An 18598-nucleotide genomic window follows, 5' to 3' on the forward strand; every position below is an offset into this window, starting at 1 on the left:
TCCACAAACTGAAATTAAACGCTGAACACACCCTCCACAACGTGCGGGCAGACTGACAAGGTTCATTCACTTTACTTGAACCCTAGCATACTGTACCTGTATGTAATTTGGATAGGCTTATTGTCTGTATCAGCCCAGAAGGCGGGAGTCTATCCGTGTTTCAGTGTGCTAGACACCTGGGAGATGGTTTGCTGAGGTGGAGCACAACACCTGCCAACAGCTCCCAGTACTTACTACATCACAATGTGAGCATATCAATTGGACATTTTCTGAGAAGAGATTTGGTGTAGAAAGGGGGGGGGGGGGGGGGGGCAGACCAAGTGCAGAGCCAACTGGGGTCAAGTTTATTAACCCATTCTGGACGGGAACCCCTTTTGGTGTTTAAAGCATTGTTATACTTTAACTATTGAAAAATAGAAAATCTACAAGCTCATAGCGCGGCACTCTTGTAGATCTGCTATTTTTTAAATATCTTGAAAATGTGGCGCAAATCTTTGAATATATTTTCTTTCAGAGCGAATGTTTTTAACTCAAATCTTTGCTTCTGGAGGGTCCCTGGAAAAACATATTTTCAGATGGGGGTCGGCGGCCAATTACATTAATTATTATTTTTGGTGGTCCTTCACATGAAAATGTTTGAAAATGGAAACATAGGTTTTTCAGAAAACTGTCAGGATTTAGAAGGCATTTGTAGAATCGTCCTCAGGTCTACAGTAAATGGGTTAAGTATAGATGGAAGTGGCTATTTTGTACCTAAGGAGGTTGGAATGGATAGTAATATTCTCCCGTTTTCCACAGGAACGTGTGCTTGTGGGATACTCTGGTGACCCCTATGAACAGCCTAGTACATGGTGAGTCACAGCATTAGCCACAGCACAGGCTAATAAGCACTCTGTTTTGATACGTGCTGCATAACTGTTGTTATTGTTATATGATTTGACTGGAGGCCTTTTCACTGTCTCTGGCAAATCAATCGATACGCACAATCCAACCTCATCTCACCTCTTTCTGGCTCATCTCCTCTCTTCCCACACTTGATATTCCCTCTCTCGCCCTCCCTCTCTCCTTCTACCTCCCCCACCCCATGTCATCTTCCTCGCTCTGTTCCCTTCACCACATCACTAAATCCGGTTATTTGCGCCGAACTGACATATTTGTTTAATTTAACCTGCTTTCTATCTCTTTCCTCTCTCTTTTCACGGAATACTACTATATGGAGCGTACGCAAGAGAAAAGATTTCACCCACTGCTTTACACCTGTGAACCTGTGATGTGACAAATAAATCAGATTGTGATTCTCAATTTCCCTGCCGTTCTCTCCCTGTCCCCACACACATTCCCCATCTCACCCACGCTATCATCCCCTCCCCTCCCCACTACTCTCCTCTTCCTCTCTGTCCACAGCCTTCTGCTGCCACGATACGGGTGCTACCGTGCTCTCCTTGGCCCCCAGGCAGCAATTGCTGATCACAGGTGGCAGGAAGGGCTGGATCAGTGTCCTGGAACTGGCTCACAGGCACCAGCGCCAGAGCTTCCAGGCCCACGACTCGCCGGTCAAAGCCCTGGCGGTCGATCCCACCGAAGGGTGCTTCATCAGTGGCTCTGCCGAGGGCAACATCAAGGTACGTTTGAGGGTCCAATGGAGTTGAGAGGTTTTGTCCGAAGCACTTTTTAATGATTTTCATGGGTACAATATTTTTTTAACCAACACACAGACATAAAGAATGTTCAATAGCACTGATTTATTTAAATAATGAAAAAATCTAAAATTGAGTTGGGTGGTTTCCTCCCACGATATATTTCTCGTACTAATAAATAACAGTGGAATATTCCTCTTAAGTTTGCAGAATATTATAAGATATGTAGATCTTGTAGAAGTTTGTAAAATATGAAGTCATGAACTTGCTGTAAAAGTGTCTCCTCCTCCTCAGGTCTGGAGTCTGTCCACACAGTGTGTGCTGCACACCTTCCCCAATGAGCACGCCCGCCAGTCCATCTTCAGGAACCTGGGCACGGGCGTCATGCAGATCGAGGTGGGCCCGGCCAATCATATCTTCTCCTGCGGCGCCGACGGAACCATGAAGATGAGGATCCTCCCTGACCGCTACAGCGTCGCCAACCTCAACAATAACCACGGCAACCTAAAGAATGACGTCAAGTTCATCATATAGACATGGATGGAATGTTGAAACGCTGCACCAGTGAACGTTATTCAAACTAATACAGCGTCATGTTGGCAGAGCACGGGCCACTGAGCCAAGTTTCATCACTGAGGAACCATCGGATGTTGATCAGTTATATGGACAGACATGGTTTGGATAGGGGGAGGGGGAGGGGGCTATATGACGTAGCAATGACGCCTCAAGATCACCCGGTGTTACGGAAGGATGGTTTTAATCTGTCATTGGACAAAATAGGAGGAAGTTCCTAAAAATTCATGAATCTTTGATTGAACAAATAAGTGAGAGGATGTAATCTAAAAACATGGTGTACTGTAGTACAAGAGTGTCACAGAGCTATGGTACTGAAGCCACAGTCTTGGGTCAGCCTGTACCGAAAGCACCACAGCACACAGGAGTGAAGAAACCAAAAGATGCAGTCAAACTGAGCACAGGTTATGGACCAAGGCCATGTGCAGGGTACGGACCAAGGGCATGGTCAGTCAGAGAAAACCGTTTAGACAGGCACCCTGTCAAAGATTGTTTTGTTGTTTCAAAATGAACAGCTGTTCCAGTGTAAGCCCAAGAAGACCAATTTTTTTTTCCCCGCACAAAAGAGGCAATCGTGAGAGGAATATCTAATAAGACTACAGCATCATTAACATGTATTAGCAGCATATTCTTTGTGTGATGTAGTAGTACAGCAATCATAATAGTTGGTTTCTATACTCTTCTGTGGAATGGACTGGAAGCTCTTCTGGATTCATTGGAAATCCCATTGGAATGTTCAGGTGATCATAGGGTAGAGATTTAAGTATTAACTTAGGATAAAGTATTTGTTATATATAGATTGATACAGTGTATCTTGCAGGGGTGCCAAGTAATGTACAGGGGCTTGTAGCTTGTTTATTATAAGACTGCACAACACTGTTGTCCTTTATTAAGGCCAGTTGACCTCGTACGAAGCACATTATAAACCAATCGTAAGAACTCCTGGTGCATTCCCGTGTTCCATGTGAACTTGTGAACTAGCAAATGTAATGATATGAACAAGTGCATGGTCTCTTGGATGGAAGTGTCTTGCTATCGGTGTTTTACACAGAAACATAATGCTTTGTGACTTTTGTAAAGCTGGGTAAAGGCTTTTACGGATTACAATTCTAGAAGACTGAATGTGGACATTACCAATTTCTCAATTTGCATGGACCACCTGAATGCACCATTTTACTCTTTCTCTATTTGCACATACAGTATAAGTGAAGAATTAACATTAGTGTAGTACATAATATAACATTGATAACCAGGCTAGATGTCCGAGCGCACAAAGCCTTACATAATAAGAGTAATAAGTACATGATTGTTATGGTGGTGGCCTAGATTTAACCAGTGGTGGTGTTATTATTATTATTATTATAATTAAGTGTCCTTAATCTCTGCATACTACTTCTGCCATACTGGCACTGCACCGTACTGTTGGTGGTGACAATAATATTATTACTAGTAGTATTAAGTTGCACAAAGTAGCTTTAATTTAATGGCAAGACCCTCATTAGTATGCGACATAATGAAGTAATACTTTTTTTCCTTTTAAGATGCTTGATGTTAAAGGGACACTTCACCCTGTCTCTGATGTCATCGACACTGGGCTCACTTACTTCCTGGACGGAAGTGAGCCCAGTGTCCATGACATCAGAGACACTGGGCTCACTGCTAAAATATCTAAAACCACATATTACACATAAAGACCCCCAGGAAAGTGTTCTAAATCTTCTAAATGTCATTAACATATCTTTTTTTTGCAAAAAGGTTGAAGTGTCCCTTTAATCTTAACATGTAGCATAAATGAAACTTTGTTGACATTGGGTAGGGGTGGGCAATAAGAATAATTTTAAAGAAAATCATAATTTGGTGTGGACAATGTTTTATTCCAACAACAATGCACCTTGACCCCAAACCCCATCTCAATATGGACCACTCATTGAAAGCTGTCTTGAGAACTTTTTAATTCACCACACAAGAATGGTTGTTTTATTTGGCACAGTTTCTTGTTCTGGTTTACTGCACAATAATGGTCATTTTATTTTGCACTGTGCTTGTTCTGGTTTGCTGTTTTTTTTTGTGTGACTTTGACAGATTCTATTAATCACATTTATTGCATTTGTTCACTTTTTTTCTTTTTTTTATCCATTCAAAAGTGTTTTATACATGCCGTGTTGTCCAGATGGACAACATTGCCTTCAGGACATGCTTGGAAATGTAATCAAGGTCAAATATGTTGTGTGTTCCACATAATAAAGGAAGGGGTTTAAGTGAGCACACATTGTCACACAGCCATTTTGTCACAAGGAGAATACTGCATACTAGCTACCACCCAGAGAACCTTGCAGCACAGCTGTAGGGGAAGTATTTGCTTTGACTTAAAAGGAGGTGGGGTGGGTGGTGTTGTCGCTTTTAGAAAAGCTTTGTAGATGTCGTTAATTGCATTTTTGTATACATGTAGAGCCATAAACTAAGCTTCTTCATGATAACTCACCATAATAACTTAGACTAGTGGTAACCATCTCTAAGCTTTATTATGAAAATAATTGTGTAAAAAAAAAAGAAGAGAAAAACAGTAAAATGTATATTTATTAATATTGTGTTCATATAGGAATACCGTATAAACAATTGCCGATGTGATTTTCATTCTTTTGACACTAGTGGTTGCCTTTTTTTTCTTTTTTTCATTATTCCTGATATCTGTTTGTGCCAGGACACCTCCAAGCACAGTGTGAAGTCCAAGTATTTGGATTTGGAAGATAGGAATATATATATATATTTTTTTTAAAGCCATTTTATGTTGTAGCTTTCCATGAGATTGAGCAAGATCTTTCACCGATTGCTTTTACCCCACCATTTAATTGATGGGAGTAATCTAGATATACTTGGATCAACATGCCTGCGTGTTGAGCTTTTGCACATTTGATGGATATGCCCGTTTTGGTTTATCAACGCAACGTTAGATTCTAATCAGCCCTTCTGCCCCCTCCCCACCCGCCCTACAAATCTCACAAAATGTGAATATGAGCTGCAGATAATTCTAATTTTATAATAAGACATTATGTAAATCTCATTGTATTATATACATAAAATAAGGATGTTAAGGATGTAATAAAAAGATGAACTGAAATGAACACGTGGCAAAGTGTCTGTCATTGTGAATGTGAACACGGCGTGGGCTGTCTTGTCCTCGGTTCAACTGCATTCGTCAAGTGCACATTTCTATTTCAACAGACGGCAAACAATGCAGCGGGGGATGAGGTGAGGAAGATGAACAGTGGTAAGACCTCCACAAAGAATGATGATGGAAATGTACACAAGTGCTGTACTTGAGTACAATTTCTGTCTCCACCAGGCCAAAGTCAAGGGGAGAGACCGTTTTGCAACCTGTCCGTCTGTCTGTGATTAGCTAATCTCCGGCACCGTTGCCTTGATCGCAATGGAACTGTACACACTGCCTGGATTAGTCTACTAGCCAGCCCATAGAGCCCCATTGTGAACCCGGACATTTTGAGTACCCTAAAGTTTTATGTTAGAAATGTTGAGTATGGGTCCCCAGCATTTAGAAACTGCCGGATGCTAACTTGCATATGTTGGGCAATTTACATAATTGGCATAAGCTGGGGTACCATTAACAACCAATTTAAGGCAACATTTTCAAAATGTCATCATGCTTTAAGTAGCATGTCGAACTAAGGGGTTTTCATGATTCTTAGTTTTGCACGACTCGCCGGAATCGGGCCGGCACCCTGGGTGCGTTCCTGTGGGTCTGGAACTTCCGCCCATGTTTTGTAGTTTCTGAGTTATTTAAGTTAAACGCCCAATGTATTCCCAATGGCAATAGCACAAACTTTGGCATGCTACTAGTCCTACATACTTACACCTAGAAACCCCATTCAAACCTATTTAGGTTCATCTTACGGTGGACATGTTTGCCTGAAAAGGAATCTTTGAAATGTTTCATCGTTTTAGAAATATAGTGCTTTTAAATTTGAGAAATTCAGAATGGGGGTCAATGGCAGATTTTGGCAAGTAAAGATTTGAGTGGGGTTTGAACCCACAATCAACAGATCATGCAGCCAGTGTGCTAAGTCACTGATCTACTTGCTACCTGCTGCAACACAGTCTGCTGTTCCCTTTGATTACAACATTGATACAAAAATAAAATACAAAAAATAAAATAACAGGAGATTTGTCTATTGTTTCTTTTGCTGTTTATCTCTAGACGTTTGAATGTTTATGAACCACAATGGAAACAAGTCCCTGCCTGGGAATCAGGAGTCTGCAGGTTCAAGTCCTGGCTCTGACATAGTGTCCCAAAATCATGAAAATATGACAAAATATATTATGCCGTCCCAAACCATGGACTATAGTATGTCGTTTTTTCATGATTTTCATCTTTTTTTCAAATCCTCCAAAATCATGAAAAACGACATGCTATAGTATGCCGTCCCAAACCATGTATAGTATGTCGTTTTTTCATGATTTTCATCTTTTTTTCAAATCCTCCAAAATCATGAAAAACAACATGCTATAGTATGCCATCCGAAAAAAATTATAACTTTGGCATGCTACTAGTCCTACATACTTACACCTAGAATCCCCATTCAAACCTATTTAGGTTCATCTTACGGTGGACATGTTTGCCTGAAAAGGAATCTTTGAAATGTTTCATAGTTTTAGAAATATAGTGCTTTAAATTTGAGAAATTTACAATGGCAGATAGTGGCACGTCAAAATCACTTTCACCTAGAAACTCCATTCACACTTTTTATAATTCAGCTTTCTGTGGAGACACATGCTGGAACCTTTTACTTTGAAATGTTTTGTAGTTTCTGAGTTATTTAAGTTAAACGCCCAATGCATTCCCAATGGCAATAGCACAAACTTTGGCATGCTACTAGTCCTACATACTTACACCTAGAAACCCCATTCAAACCTATTTAGGTTCATCTTACGGTGGACATGTTTGCCTGAAAAGGAATCTTTGAAATGTTTTATCGTTTTAGAAATATAGTGCTTTCAAATTTGAGACATTTACAATGGGGCTCAATGGCAGATATTGGCACGTCAAAAAAGCACTTTCACCTAGAAACTCCATTCACACTTTTTATAATTCAGCTTTCTGTGGAGACACATGCTGGAACTTTTTACTTTGAAATGTTTTGTAGTTTCTGAGTTATTTAAGTTAAACGCCCAATGCATTCCCAATGGCAATAGCACAAACTTTGGCATGCTACTAGTCCTACATACTTACATCTAGAAACCCCATTCAAACCTATTTAGGTTCATCTTACGGTGGACATGTTTGCCTGAAAAGGAATCTTTGAAATGTTTCATCGTTTTAGAAATATAGTGCTTTCAAATTTGAGACATTTACAATGGGGCTCAATGGCAGATATTGGCACGTCAAAAAAGCACTTTCACCTAGAAACTCCATTCACACTTTTTATAATTCAGCTTTCTGTGGAGACACATGCTGGAACTTTTTACTTTGAAATGTTTTGTAGTTTCTGAGTTATTTAAGTTAAACGCCCAATGCATTCCCAATGGCAATAGCACAAACTTTGGCATGCTACTAGTCCTACATACTTACACCTAGAAACCCCATTCAAACCTATTTAGGTTCATCTTACGGTGGACATGTTTGCCTGAAAAGGAATCTTTGAAATGTTTTATCGTTTTAGAAATATAGTGCTTTCAAATTTGAGACATTTACAATGGGGCTCAATGGCAGATATTGGCACGTCAAAAAAGCACTTTCACCTAGAAACTCCATTCACACTTTTTATAATTCAGCTTTCTGTGGAGACACATGCTGGAACTTTTTACATTGAAATGTTTTGTAGTTTCTGAGTTATTTAAGTTAAACGCCCAATGCATTCCCAATGGCAATAGCACAAACTTTGGCATGCTATTAGTCCTACATACTTACACCTAGAAACCCCATTCAAACCTATTTAGGTTCATCTTACGGTGGACATGTTTGCCTGAAAAGGAATCTTTGAAATGTTTAATCGTTTTAGAAATATAGTGCTTTTAAATTTGAGACATTTACAATGGGGCTCAATGGCAGATATTGGCACGTCAAAAAAGCACTTTCACCTAGAAACTCCATTCACACTTTTTATAATTCAGCTTTCTGTGGAGACACATGCTGGAACTTTTTACTTTGAAATGTTTTGTAGTTTCTGAGTTATTTAAGTTAAACGCCCAATGCATTCCCAATGGCAATAGCACAACTTTGGCATGCTACTAGTCCTACATACTTACACCTAGAAACCCCATTCAAACCTATTTAGGTTCATCTTACGGTGAACATGTTTGCCTGAAAAGGAATCTATGAAATGTTTCATCGTTTTAGAAATATAGTGCTTTCAAATTTGAGACATTTACAATGGGGCTCAATGGCAGATATTGGCACGTCAAAAAAGCACTTTCACCTAGAAACTCCATTCACACTTTTTATAATTCAGCTTTCTGTGGAGACACATGCTGGAACCTTTTACTTTGAAATGTTTTGTAGTTTCTGAGTTATTTAAGTTAAACGCCCAATGCATTCCCAATGGCAATAGCACAAACTTTGGCATGCTACTAGTCCTACATACTTACACCTAGAAACCCCATTCAAACCTATTTAGGTTCATCTTACGGTGGACATGTTTGCCTGAAAAGGAATCTTTGAAATGTTTCATCGTTTTAGAAATATAGTGCTTTCAAATTTGAGACATTTACAATGGGGCTCAATGGCAGATATTGGCACGTCAAAAAAGCACTTTCACCTAGAAACTCCATTCACACTTTTTATAATTCAGCTTTCTGTGGAGACACATGCTGGAACTTTTTACTTTGAAATGTTTTGTAGTTTCTGAGTTATTTAAGTTAAACGCCCAATGCATTCCCAATGGCAATAGCACAATCTTTGGCATGCTACTAGTCCTACATACTTACACCTAGAAACCCCATTCAAACCTATTTAGGTTCATCTTACGGTGGACATGTTTGCCTGAAAAGGAATCTTTGAAATGTTTTATCGTTTTAGAAATATAGTGCTTTCAAATTTGAGACATTTACAATGGGGCTCAATGGCAGATATTGGCACGTCAAAAAAGCACTTTCACCTAGAAACTCCATTCACACTTTTTATAATTCAGCTTTCTGTGGAGACACATGCTGGAACTTTTTACATTGAAATGTTTTGTAGTTTCTGAGTTATTTAAGTTAAACGCCCAATGCATTCCCAATGGCAATAGCACAAACTTTGGCATGCTATTAGTCCTACATACTTACACCTAGAAACCCCATTCAAACCTATTTAGGTTCATCTTACGGTGGACATGTTTGCCTGAAAAGGAATCTTTGAAATGTTTCATCGTTTTAGAAATATAGTGCTTTTAAATTTGAGACATTTACAATGGGGCTCAATGGCAGATATTGGCACGTCAAAAAAGCACTTTCACCTAGAAACTCCATTCACACTTTTTATAATTCAGCTTTCTGTGGAGACACATGCTGGAACTTTTTACTTTGAAATGTTTTGTAGTTTCTGAGTTATTTAAGTTAAACGCCCAATGCATTCCCAATGGCAATAGCACAAACTTTGGCATGCTACTAGTCCTACATACTTACACCTAGAAACCCCATTCAAACCTATTTAGGTTCATCTTACGGTGAACATGTTTGCCTGAAAAGGAATCTATGAAATGTTTCATCGTTTTAGAAATATAGTGCTTTCAAATTTGAGACATTTACAATGGGGCTCAATGGCAGATATTGGCACGTCAAAAAAGCACTTTCACCTAGAAACTCCATTCACACTTTTTTATAATTCAGCTTTCTGTGGAGACACATGCTGGAACTTTTTACTTTGAAATGTTTTGTAGTTTCTGAGTTATTTAAGTTAAACGCCCAATGCATTCCCAATGGCAATAGCACAAACTTTGGCATGCTACTAGTCCTACATACTTACACCTAGAAACCCCATTCAAACCTATTTAGGTTCATCTTACGGTGGACATGTTTGCCTGAAAAGGAATCTTTGAAATGTTTCATCGTTTTAGAAATATAGTGCTTTCAAATTTGAGACATTTACAATGGGGCTCAATGGCAGATATTGGCACGTCAAAAAAGCACTTTCACCTAGAAACTCCATTCACACTTTTTATAATTCAGCTTTCTGTGGAGACACATGCTGGAACTTTTTACTTTGAAATGTTTTGTAGTTTCTGAGTTATTTAAGTTAAACGCCCAATGCATTCCCAATGGCAATAGCACAAACTTTGGCATGCTACTAGTCCTACATACTTACACCTAGAAACCCCATTCAAACCTATTTAGGTTCATCTTACGGTGGACATGTTTGCCTGAAAAGGAATCTTTGAAATGTTTCATCGTTTTAGAAATATAGTGCTTTTAAATTTGAGACATTTACAATGGGGTTCAATGGCAGATATTGGCACGTCAAAAAAGCACTTTCACCTAGAAACTCCATTCACACTTTTTATAATTCAGCTTTCTGTGGAGACACATGCTGGAACTTTTTACTTTGAAATGTTTTGTAGTTTCTGAGTTATTTAAGTTAAACGCCCAATGCATTCCCAATGGCAATAGCACAAACTTTGGCATGCTACTAGTCCTACATAGTTACACCTAGAAACCCCATTCAAACCTATTTAGGTTCATCTTACGGTGGACATGTTTGCCTGAAAAGGAATCTTTGAAATGTTTCATCGTTTTAGAAATATAGTGCTTTTAAATTTGAGACATTTACAATGGGGTTCAATGGCAGATATTGGCACGTCAAAAAAGCACTTTCACCTAGAAACTCCATTCACACTTTTTATAATTCAGCTTTCTGTGGAGACACATGCTGGAACTTTTTACTTTGAAATGTTTTGTAGTTTCTGAGTTATTTAAGTTAAACGCCCAATGCATTCCCAATGGCAATAGCACAAACTTTGGCATGCTACTAGTCCTACATAGTTACACCTAGAAACCCCATTCAAACCTATTTAGGTTCATCTTACGGTGGACATGTTTGCCTGAAAAGGAATCTTTGAAATGTTTCATCGTTTTAGAAATATAGTGCTTTTAAATTTGAGACATTTACAATGGGGTTCAATGGCAGATATTGGCACGTCAAAAAAGCACTTTCACCTAGAAACTCCATTCACACTTTTTATAATTCAGCTTTCTGTGGAGACACATGCTGGAACTTTTTACTTTGAAATGTTTTGTAGTTTCTGAGTTATTTAAGTTAAACGCCCAATGCATTCCCAATGGCAATAGCACAAACTTTGGCATGCTACTAGTCCTACATAGTTACACCTAGAAACCCCATTCAAACCTATTTAGGTTCATCTTACGGTGGACATGTTTGCCTGAAAAGGAATCTTTGAAAAGTTTCATCGTTTTAGAAATATAGTGCTTTTAAATTTGAGACATTTACAATGGGGTTCAATGGCAGATATTGGCACGTCAAAAAAGCACTTTCACCTAGAAACTCCATTCACACTTTTTATAATTCAGCTTTCTGTGGAGACACATGCTGGAACTTTTTACTTTGAAATGTTTTGTAGTTTCTGAGTTATTTAAGTTAAATGCCCAATGCATTCCCAATGGCAATAGCACAAACTTTGGCATGCTACTAGTCCTACATAGTTACACCTAGAAACCCCATTCAAACCTATTTAGGTTCATCTTACGGTGGACATGTTTGCCTGAAAAGGAATCTTTGAAATGTTTCATCGTTTTAGAAATATAGTGCTTTCAAATTTGAGACATTTACAATGGGGCTCAATGGCAGATATCGGCACGTCAAAAAAGCACTTTCACCTAGAAACTCCATTCACACTTTTTATAATTCAGCTTTCTGTGGAGACACATGCTGGAACTTTTTACTTTGAAATGTTTTGTAGTTTCTGAGTTATTTAAGTTAAACGCCCAATGCATTCCCAATGGCAATAGCACAAACTTTGGCATGCTACTTGTCCTACATACTTACACCTAGAAACCCCATTCAAACCTATTTAGGTTCATCTTACGGTGGACATGTTTGCCTGAAAAGGAATCTTTGAAATGTTTCATCGTTTTAGAAATATAGTGCTTTCAAATTTGAGACATTTACAATGGGGCTCAATGGCAGATATTGGCACGTCAAAAAAGCACTTTCACCTAGAAACTCCATTCACACTTTTTATAATTCAGCTTTCTGTGGAGACACATGCTGGAACTTTTTACTTTGAAATGTTTTGTAGTTTCTGAGTTATTTAAGTTAAACGCCCAATGCATTCCCAATGGCAATAGCACAAACTTTGGCATGCTACTAGTCCTACATACTTACACCTAGAAACCCCATTCAAACCTATTTAGGTTCATCTTACGGTGGACATGTTTGCCTGAAAAGGAATCTTTGAAATGTTTCATCGTTTTAGAAATATAGTGCTTTCAAATTTGAGACATTTACAATGGGGCTCAATGGCAGATATTGGCACGTCAAAAAAGCACTTTCACCTAGAAACTCCATTCACACTTTTTATAATTCAGCTTTCTGTGGAGACACATGCTGGAACTTTTTACTTTGAAATGTTTTGTAGTTTCTGAGTTATTTAAGTTAAACGCCCAATGCATTCCCAATGGCAATAGCACAAACTTTGGCATGCTACTAGTCCTACATACTTACACCTAGAAACCCCATTCAAACCTATTTAGGTTCATCTTACGGTGGACATGTTTGCCTGAAAAGGAATCTTTGAAATGTTTCATCGTTTTAGAAATATAGTGCTTTCAAATTTGAGACATTTACAATGGGGCTCAATGGCAGATATTGGCACGTCAAAAAAGCACTTTCACCTAGAAACTCCATTCACACTTTTTATAATTCAGCTTTCTGTGGAGACACATGCTGGAACTTTTTACTTTGAAATGTTTTGTAGTTTCTGAGTTATTTAAGTTAAACGCCCAATGCATTCCCAATGGCAATAGCACAAACTTTGGCATGCTACTAGTCCTACATACTTACACCTAGAAACCCCATTCAAACCTATTTAGGTTCATCTTACGGTGGACATGTTTGCCTGAAAAGGAATCTTTGAAATGTTTCATCGTTTTAGAAATATAGTGCTTTTAAATTTGAGACATTTACAATGGGGTTCAATGGCAGATATTGGCACGTCAAAAAAGCACTTTCACCTAGAAACTCCATTCACACTTTTTATAATTCAGCTTTCTGTGGAGACACATGCTGGAACTTTTTACTTTGAAATGTTTTGTAGTTTCTGAGTTATTTAAGTTAAACGCCCAATGCATTCCCAATGGCAATAGCACAAACTTTGGCATGCTACTAGTCCTACATAGTTACACCTAGAAACCCCATTCAAACCTATTTAGGTTCATCTTACGGTGGACATGTTTGCCTGAAAAGGAATCTTTGAAATGTTTCATCGTTTTAGAAATATAGTGCTTTTAAATTTGAGACATTTACAATGGGGTTCAATGGCAGATATTGGCACGTCAAAAAAGCACTTTCACCTAGAAACTCCATTCACACTTTTTATAATTCAGCTTTCTGTGGAGACACATGCTGGAACTTTTTACTTTGAAATGTTTTGTAGTTTCTGAGTTATTTAAGTTAAACGCCCAATGCATTCCCAATGGCAATAGCACAAACTTTGGCATGCTACTAGTCCTACATAGTTACACCTAGAAACCCCATTCAAACCTATTTAGGTTCATCTTACGGTGGACATGTTTGCCTGAAAAGGAATCTTTGAAATGTTTCATCGTTTTAGAAATATAGTGCTTTTAAATTTGAGACATTTACAATGGGGTTCAATGGCAGATATTGGCACGTCAAAAAAGCACTTTCACCTAGAAACTCCATTCACACTTTTTATAATTCAGCTTTCTGTGGAGACACATGCTGGAACTTTTTACTTTGAAATGTTTTGTAGTTTCTGAGTTATTTAAGTTAAACGCCCAATGCATTCCCAATGGCAATAGCACAAACTTTGGCATGCTACTAGTCCTACATAGTTACACCTAGAAACCCCATTCAAACCTATTTAGGTTCATCTTACGGTGGACATGTTTGCCTGAAAAGGAATCTTTGAAATGTTTCATCGTTTTAGAAATATAGTGCTTTTAAATTTGAGACATTTACAATGGGGTTCAATGGCAGATATTGGCACGTCAAAAAAGCACTTTCACCTAGAAACTCCATTCACACTTTTTATAATTCAGCTTTCTGTGGAGACACATGCTGGAACTTTTTACTTTGAAATGTTTTGTAGTTTCTGAGTTATTTAAGTTAAATGCCCAATGCATTCCCAATGGCAATAGCACAAACTTTGGCATGCTACTAGTCCTACATAGTTACACCTAGAAACCCCATTCAAACCTATTTAGGTTCATCTTACGGTGGACATGTTTGCCTGAAAAGGAATCTTTGAAATGTTTCATCGTTTTAGAAATATAGTGCTTTCAAATTTGAGACATTTACAATGGGGCTCAATGGCAGATATCGGCACGTCAAAAAAGCACTTTCACCTAGAAACTCCATTCACACTTTTTATAATTCAGCTTTCTGTGGAGACACATGCTGGAACTTTTTACTTTGAAATGTTTTGTAGTTTCTGAGTTATTTAAGTTAAACGCCCAATGCATTCCCAATGGCAATAGCACAAACTTTGGCATGCTACTTGTCCTACATACTTACACCTAGAAACCCCATTCAAACCTATTTAGGTTCATCTTACGGTGGACATGTTTGCCTGAAAAGGAATCTTTGAAATGTTTCATCGTTTTAGAAATATAGTGCTTTCAAATTTGAGACATTTACAATGGGGCTCAATGGCAGATATTGGCACGTCAAAAAAGCACTTTCACCTAGAAACTCCATTCACACTTTTTATAATTCAGCTTTCTGTGGAGACACATGCTGGAACTTTTTACTTTGAAATGTTTTGTAGTTTCTGAGTTATTTAAGTTAAACGCCCAATGCATTCCCAATGGCAATAGCACAAACTTTGGCATGCTACTAGTCCTACATACTTACACCTAGAAACCCCATTCAAACCTATTTAGGTTCATCTTACGGTGGACATGTTTGCCTGAAAAGGAATCTTTGAAATGTTTCATCGTTTTAGAAATATAGTGCTTTCAAATTTGAGACATTTACAATGGGGCTCAATGGCAGATATTGGCACGTCAAAAAAGCACTTTCACCTAGAAACTCCATTCACACTTTTTATAATTCAGCTTTCTGTGGAGACACATGCTGGAACTTTTTACTTTGAAATGTTTTGTAGTTTCTGAGTTATTTAAGTTAAACGCCCAATGCATTCCCAATGGCAATAGCACAAACTTTGGCATGCTACTAGTCCTACATAGTTACACCTAGAAACCCCATTCAAACCTATTTAGGTTCATCTTACGGTGGACATGTTTGCCTGAAAAGGAATCTTTGAAATGTTTCATCGTTTTAGAAATATAGTGCTTTCAAATTTGAGACATTTACAATGGGGCTCAATGGCAGATATTGGCACGTCAAAAAAGCACTTTCACCTAGAAACTCCATTCACACTTTTTATAATTCAGCTTTCTGTGGAGACACATGCTGGAACTTTTTACTTTGAAATGTTTTGTAGTTTCTGAGTTATTTAAGTTAAACGCCCAATGCATTCCCAATGGCAATAGCACAAACTTTGGCATGCTACTAGTCCTACATACTTACACCTAGAAACCCCATTCAAACCTATTTAGGTTCATCTTACGGTGGACATGTTTGCCTGAAAAGGAATCTTTGAAATGTTTCATCGTTTTAGAAATATAGTGCTTTCAAATTTGAGACATTTACAATGGGGCTCAATGGCAGATATTGGCACGTCAAAAAAGCACTTTCACCTAGAAACTCCATTCACACTTTTTATAATTCAGCTTTCTGTGGAGACACATGCTGGAACTTTTTACTTTGAAATGTTTTGTAGTTTCTGAGTTATTTAAGTTAAACGCCCAATGCATTCCCAATGGCAATAGCACAAACTTTGGCATGCTACTAGTCCTACATACTTACACCTAGAAACCCCATTCAAACCTATTTAGGTTCATCTTACGGTGGACATGTTTGCCTGAAAAGGAATCTTTGAAATGTTTCATCGTTTTAGAAATATAGTGCTTTTAAATTTGAGACATTTACAATGGGGTTCAATGGCAGATATTGGCACGTCAAAAAAGCACTTTCACCTAGAAACTCCATTCACACTTTTTATAATTCAGCTTTCTGTGGAGACACATGCTGGAACTTTTTACTTTGAAATGTTTTGTAGTTTCTGAGTTATTTAAGTTAAACGCCCAATGCATTCCCAATGGCAATAGCACAAACTTTGGCATGCTACTAGTCCTACATACTTACACCTAGAAACCCCATTCAAACCTATTTAGGTTCATCTTACGGTGGACATGTTTGCCTGAAAAGGAATCTTTGAAATGTTTCATCGTTTTAGAAATATAGTGCTTTCAAATTTGAGACATTTACAATGGGGCTCAATGGCAGATATTGGCACGTCAAAAAAGCACTTTCACCTAGAAACTCCATTCACACTTTTTTATAATTCAGCTTTCTGTGGAGACACATGCTGGAACTTTTTACTTTGAAATGTTTTGTAGTTTCTGAGTTATTTAAGTTAAACGCCCAATCCATTCCCAATGGCAATAGCACAAACTTTGGCATGCTACTAGTCCTACATACTTACACCTAGAAACCCCATTCAAACCTATTTAGGTTCATCTTACGGTGGACATGTTTGCCTGAAAAGGAATCTTTGAAATGTTTCATCGTTTTAGAAATATAGTGCTTTCAAATTTGAGACATTTACAACGGGGCTCAATGGCAGATATTGGCACGTCAAAAAAGCACTTTCACCTAGAAACTCCATTCACACTTTTTATAATTCAGCTTTCTGTGGAGACACATGCTGGAACTTTTTACTTTGAAATGTTTTGTAGTTTCTGAGTTATTTAAGTTAAACGCCCAATGCATTCCCAATGGCAATAGCACAAACTTTGGCATGCTACTAGTCCTACATACTTACACCTAGAAACCCCATTCAAACCTATTTAGGTTCATCTTACGGTGGACATGTTTGCCTGAAAAGGAATCTTTGAAATGTTTCATCGTTTTAGAAATATAGTGCTTTCAAATTTGAGACATTTACAATGGGGCTCAATGGCAGATATTGGCACGTCAAAAAAGCACTTTCACCTAGAAACTCCATTCACACTTTTTATAATTCAGCTTTCTGTGGAGACACATGCTGGAACTTTTTACTTTGAAATGTTTTGTAGTTTCTGAGTTATTTAAGTTAAACTCCCAATGCATTCCCAATGGCAATAGCACAAACTTTGGCATGCTACTAGTCCTACATACTTACACCTAGAAACCCCATTCAAACCTATTTAGGTTCATCTTACGGTGGACATGTTTGCCTGAAAAGGAATCTTTGAAATGTTTCATCGTTTTAGAAATATAGTGCTTTCAAATTTGAGACATTTACAATGGGGCTCAATGGCAGATATTGGCACGTCAAAAAAGCACTTTCACCTAGAAACTCCATTCACACTTTTTATAATTCAGCTTTCTGTGGAGACACATGCTGGAACTTTTTACTTTGAAATGTTTTGTAGTTTCTGAGTTATTTAAGTTAAACGCCCAATGCATTCCCAATGGCAATAGCACAAACTTTGGCATGCTACTTGTCCTACATACTTACACCTAGAAACCCCATTCAAACCTATTTAGGTTCATCTTACGGTGGACATGTTTGCCTGAAAAGGAATCTTTGAAATGTTTCATCGTTTTAGAAATATAGTGCTTTCAAATTTGAGACATTTACAATGGGGCTCAATGGCAGATATTGGCACGTCAAAAAAGCACTTTCACCTAGAAACTCCATTCACACTTTTTATAATTCAGCTTTCTGTGGAGACACATGCTGGAACTTTTTACTTTGAAATGTTTTGTAGTTTCTGAGTTATTTAAGTTAAACGCCCAATGCATTCCCAATGGCAATAGCACAAACTTTGGCATGCTGCTAGTCCTACATACTTACACCTAGAAACCCCATTCAAACCTATTTAGGTTCATCTTACGGTGGACATGTTTGCCTGAAAAGGAATCTTTGAAATGTTTCATCGTTTTAGAAATATAGTGCTTTCAAATTTGAGACATTTACAATGGGGCTCAATGGCAGATATTGGCACGTCAAAAAAGCACTTTCACCTAGAAACTCCATTCACACTTTTTATAATTCAGCTTTCTGTGGAGACACATGCTGGAACTTTTTACTTTGAAATGTTTTGTAGTTTCTGAGTTATTTAAGTTAAACGCCCAATGCATTCCCAAT

The 18598-nt window shown here is 38.0% G+C and overlaps 1 protein-coding gene across 3 annotated transcripts in view; it reads left to right on the plus strand.

The window, feature by feature from the left end:
- Positions 1-5332, plus strand: part of dmxl1 (Dmx like 1) — a 74281-nt gene extending 68949 nt beyond the window's left edge. For all 3 annotated transcript variants that reach the window (XM_079516635.1, XM_079516633.1, XM_079516634.1), the window contains exons 49-51: positions 799-851; positions 1405-1622; positions 1932-5332. In XM_079516635.1, coding sequence (XP_079372761.1) covers positions 799-851; positions 1405-1622; positions 1932-2171 — 511 coding nt within the window. In that variant the 3' untranslated portion in view covers positions 2172-5332. The remainder of the gene's footprint in view (positions 1-798; positions 852-1404; positions 1623-1931) is intronic.
- Positions 5333-18598: the final 13266 nt, after the last annotated feature.

This window comes from Electrona antarctica, assembly GCF_951216825.1.
Source record: "Electrona antarctica genome assembly, chromosome: 12".
In the NCBI taxonomy this organism is placed as follows: Eukaryota; Metazoa; Chordata; class Actinopteri; order Myctophiformes; family Myctophidae; genus Electrona; species Electrona antarctica.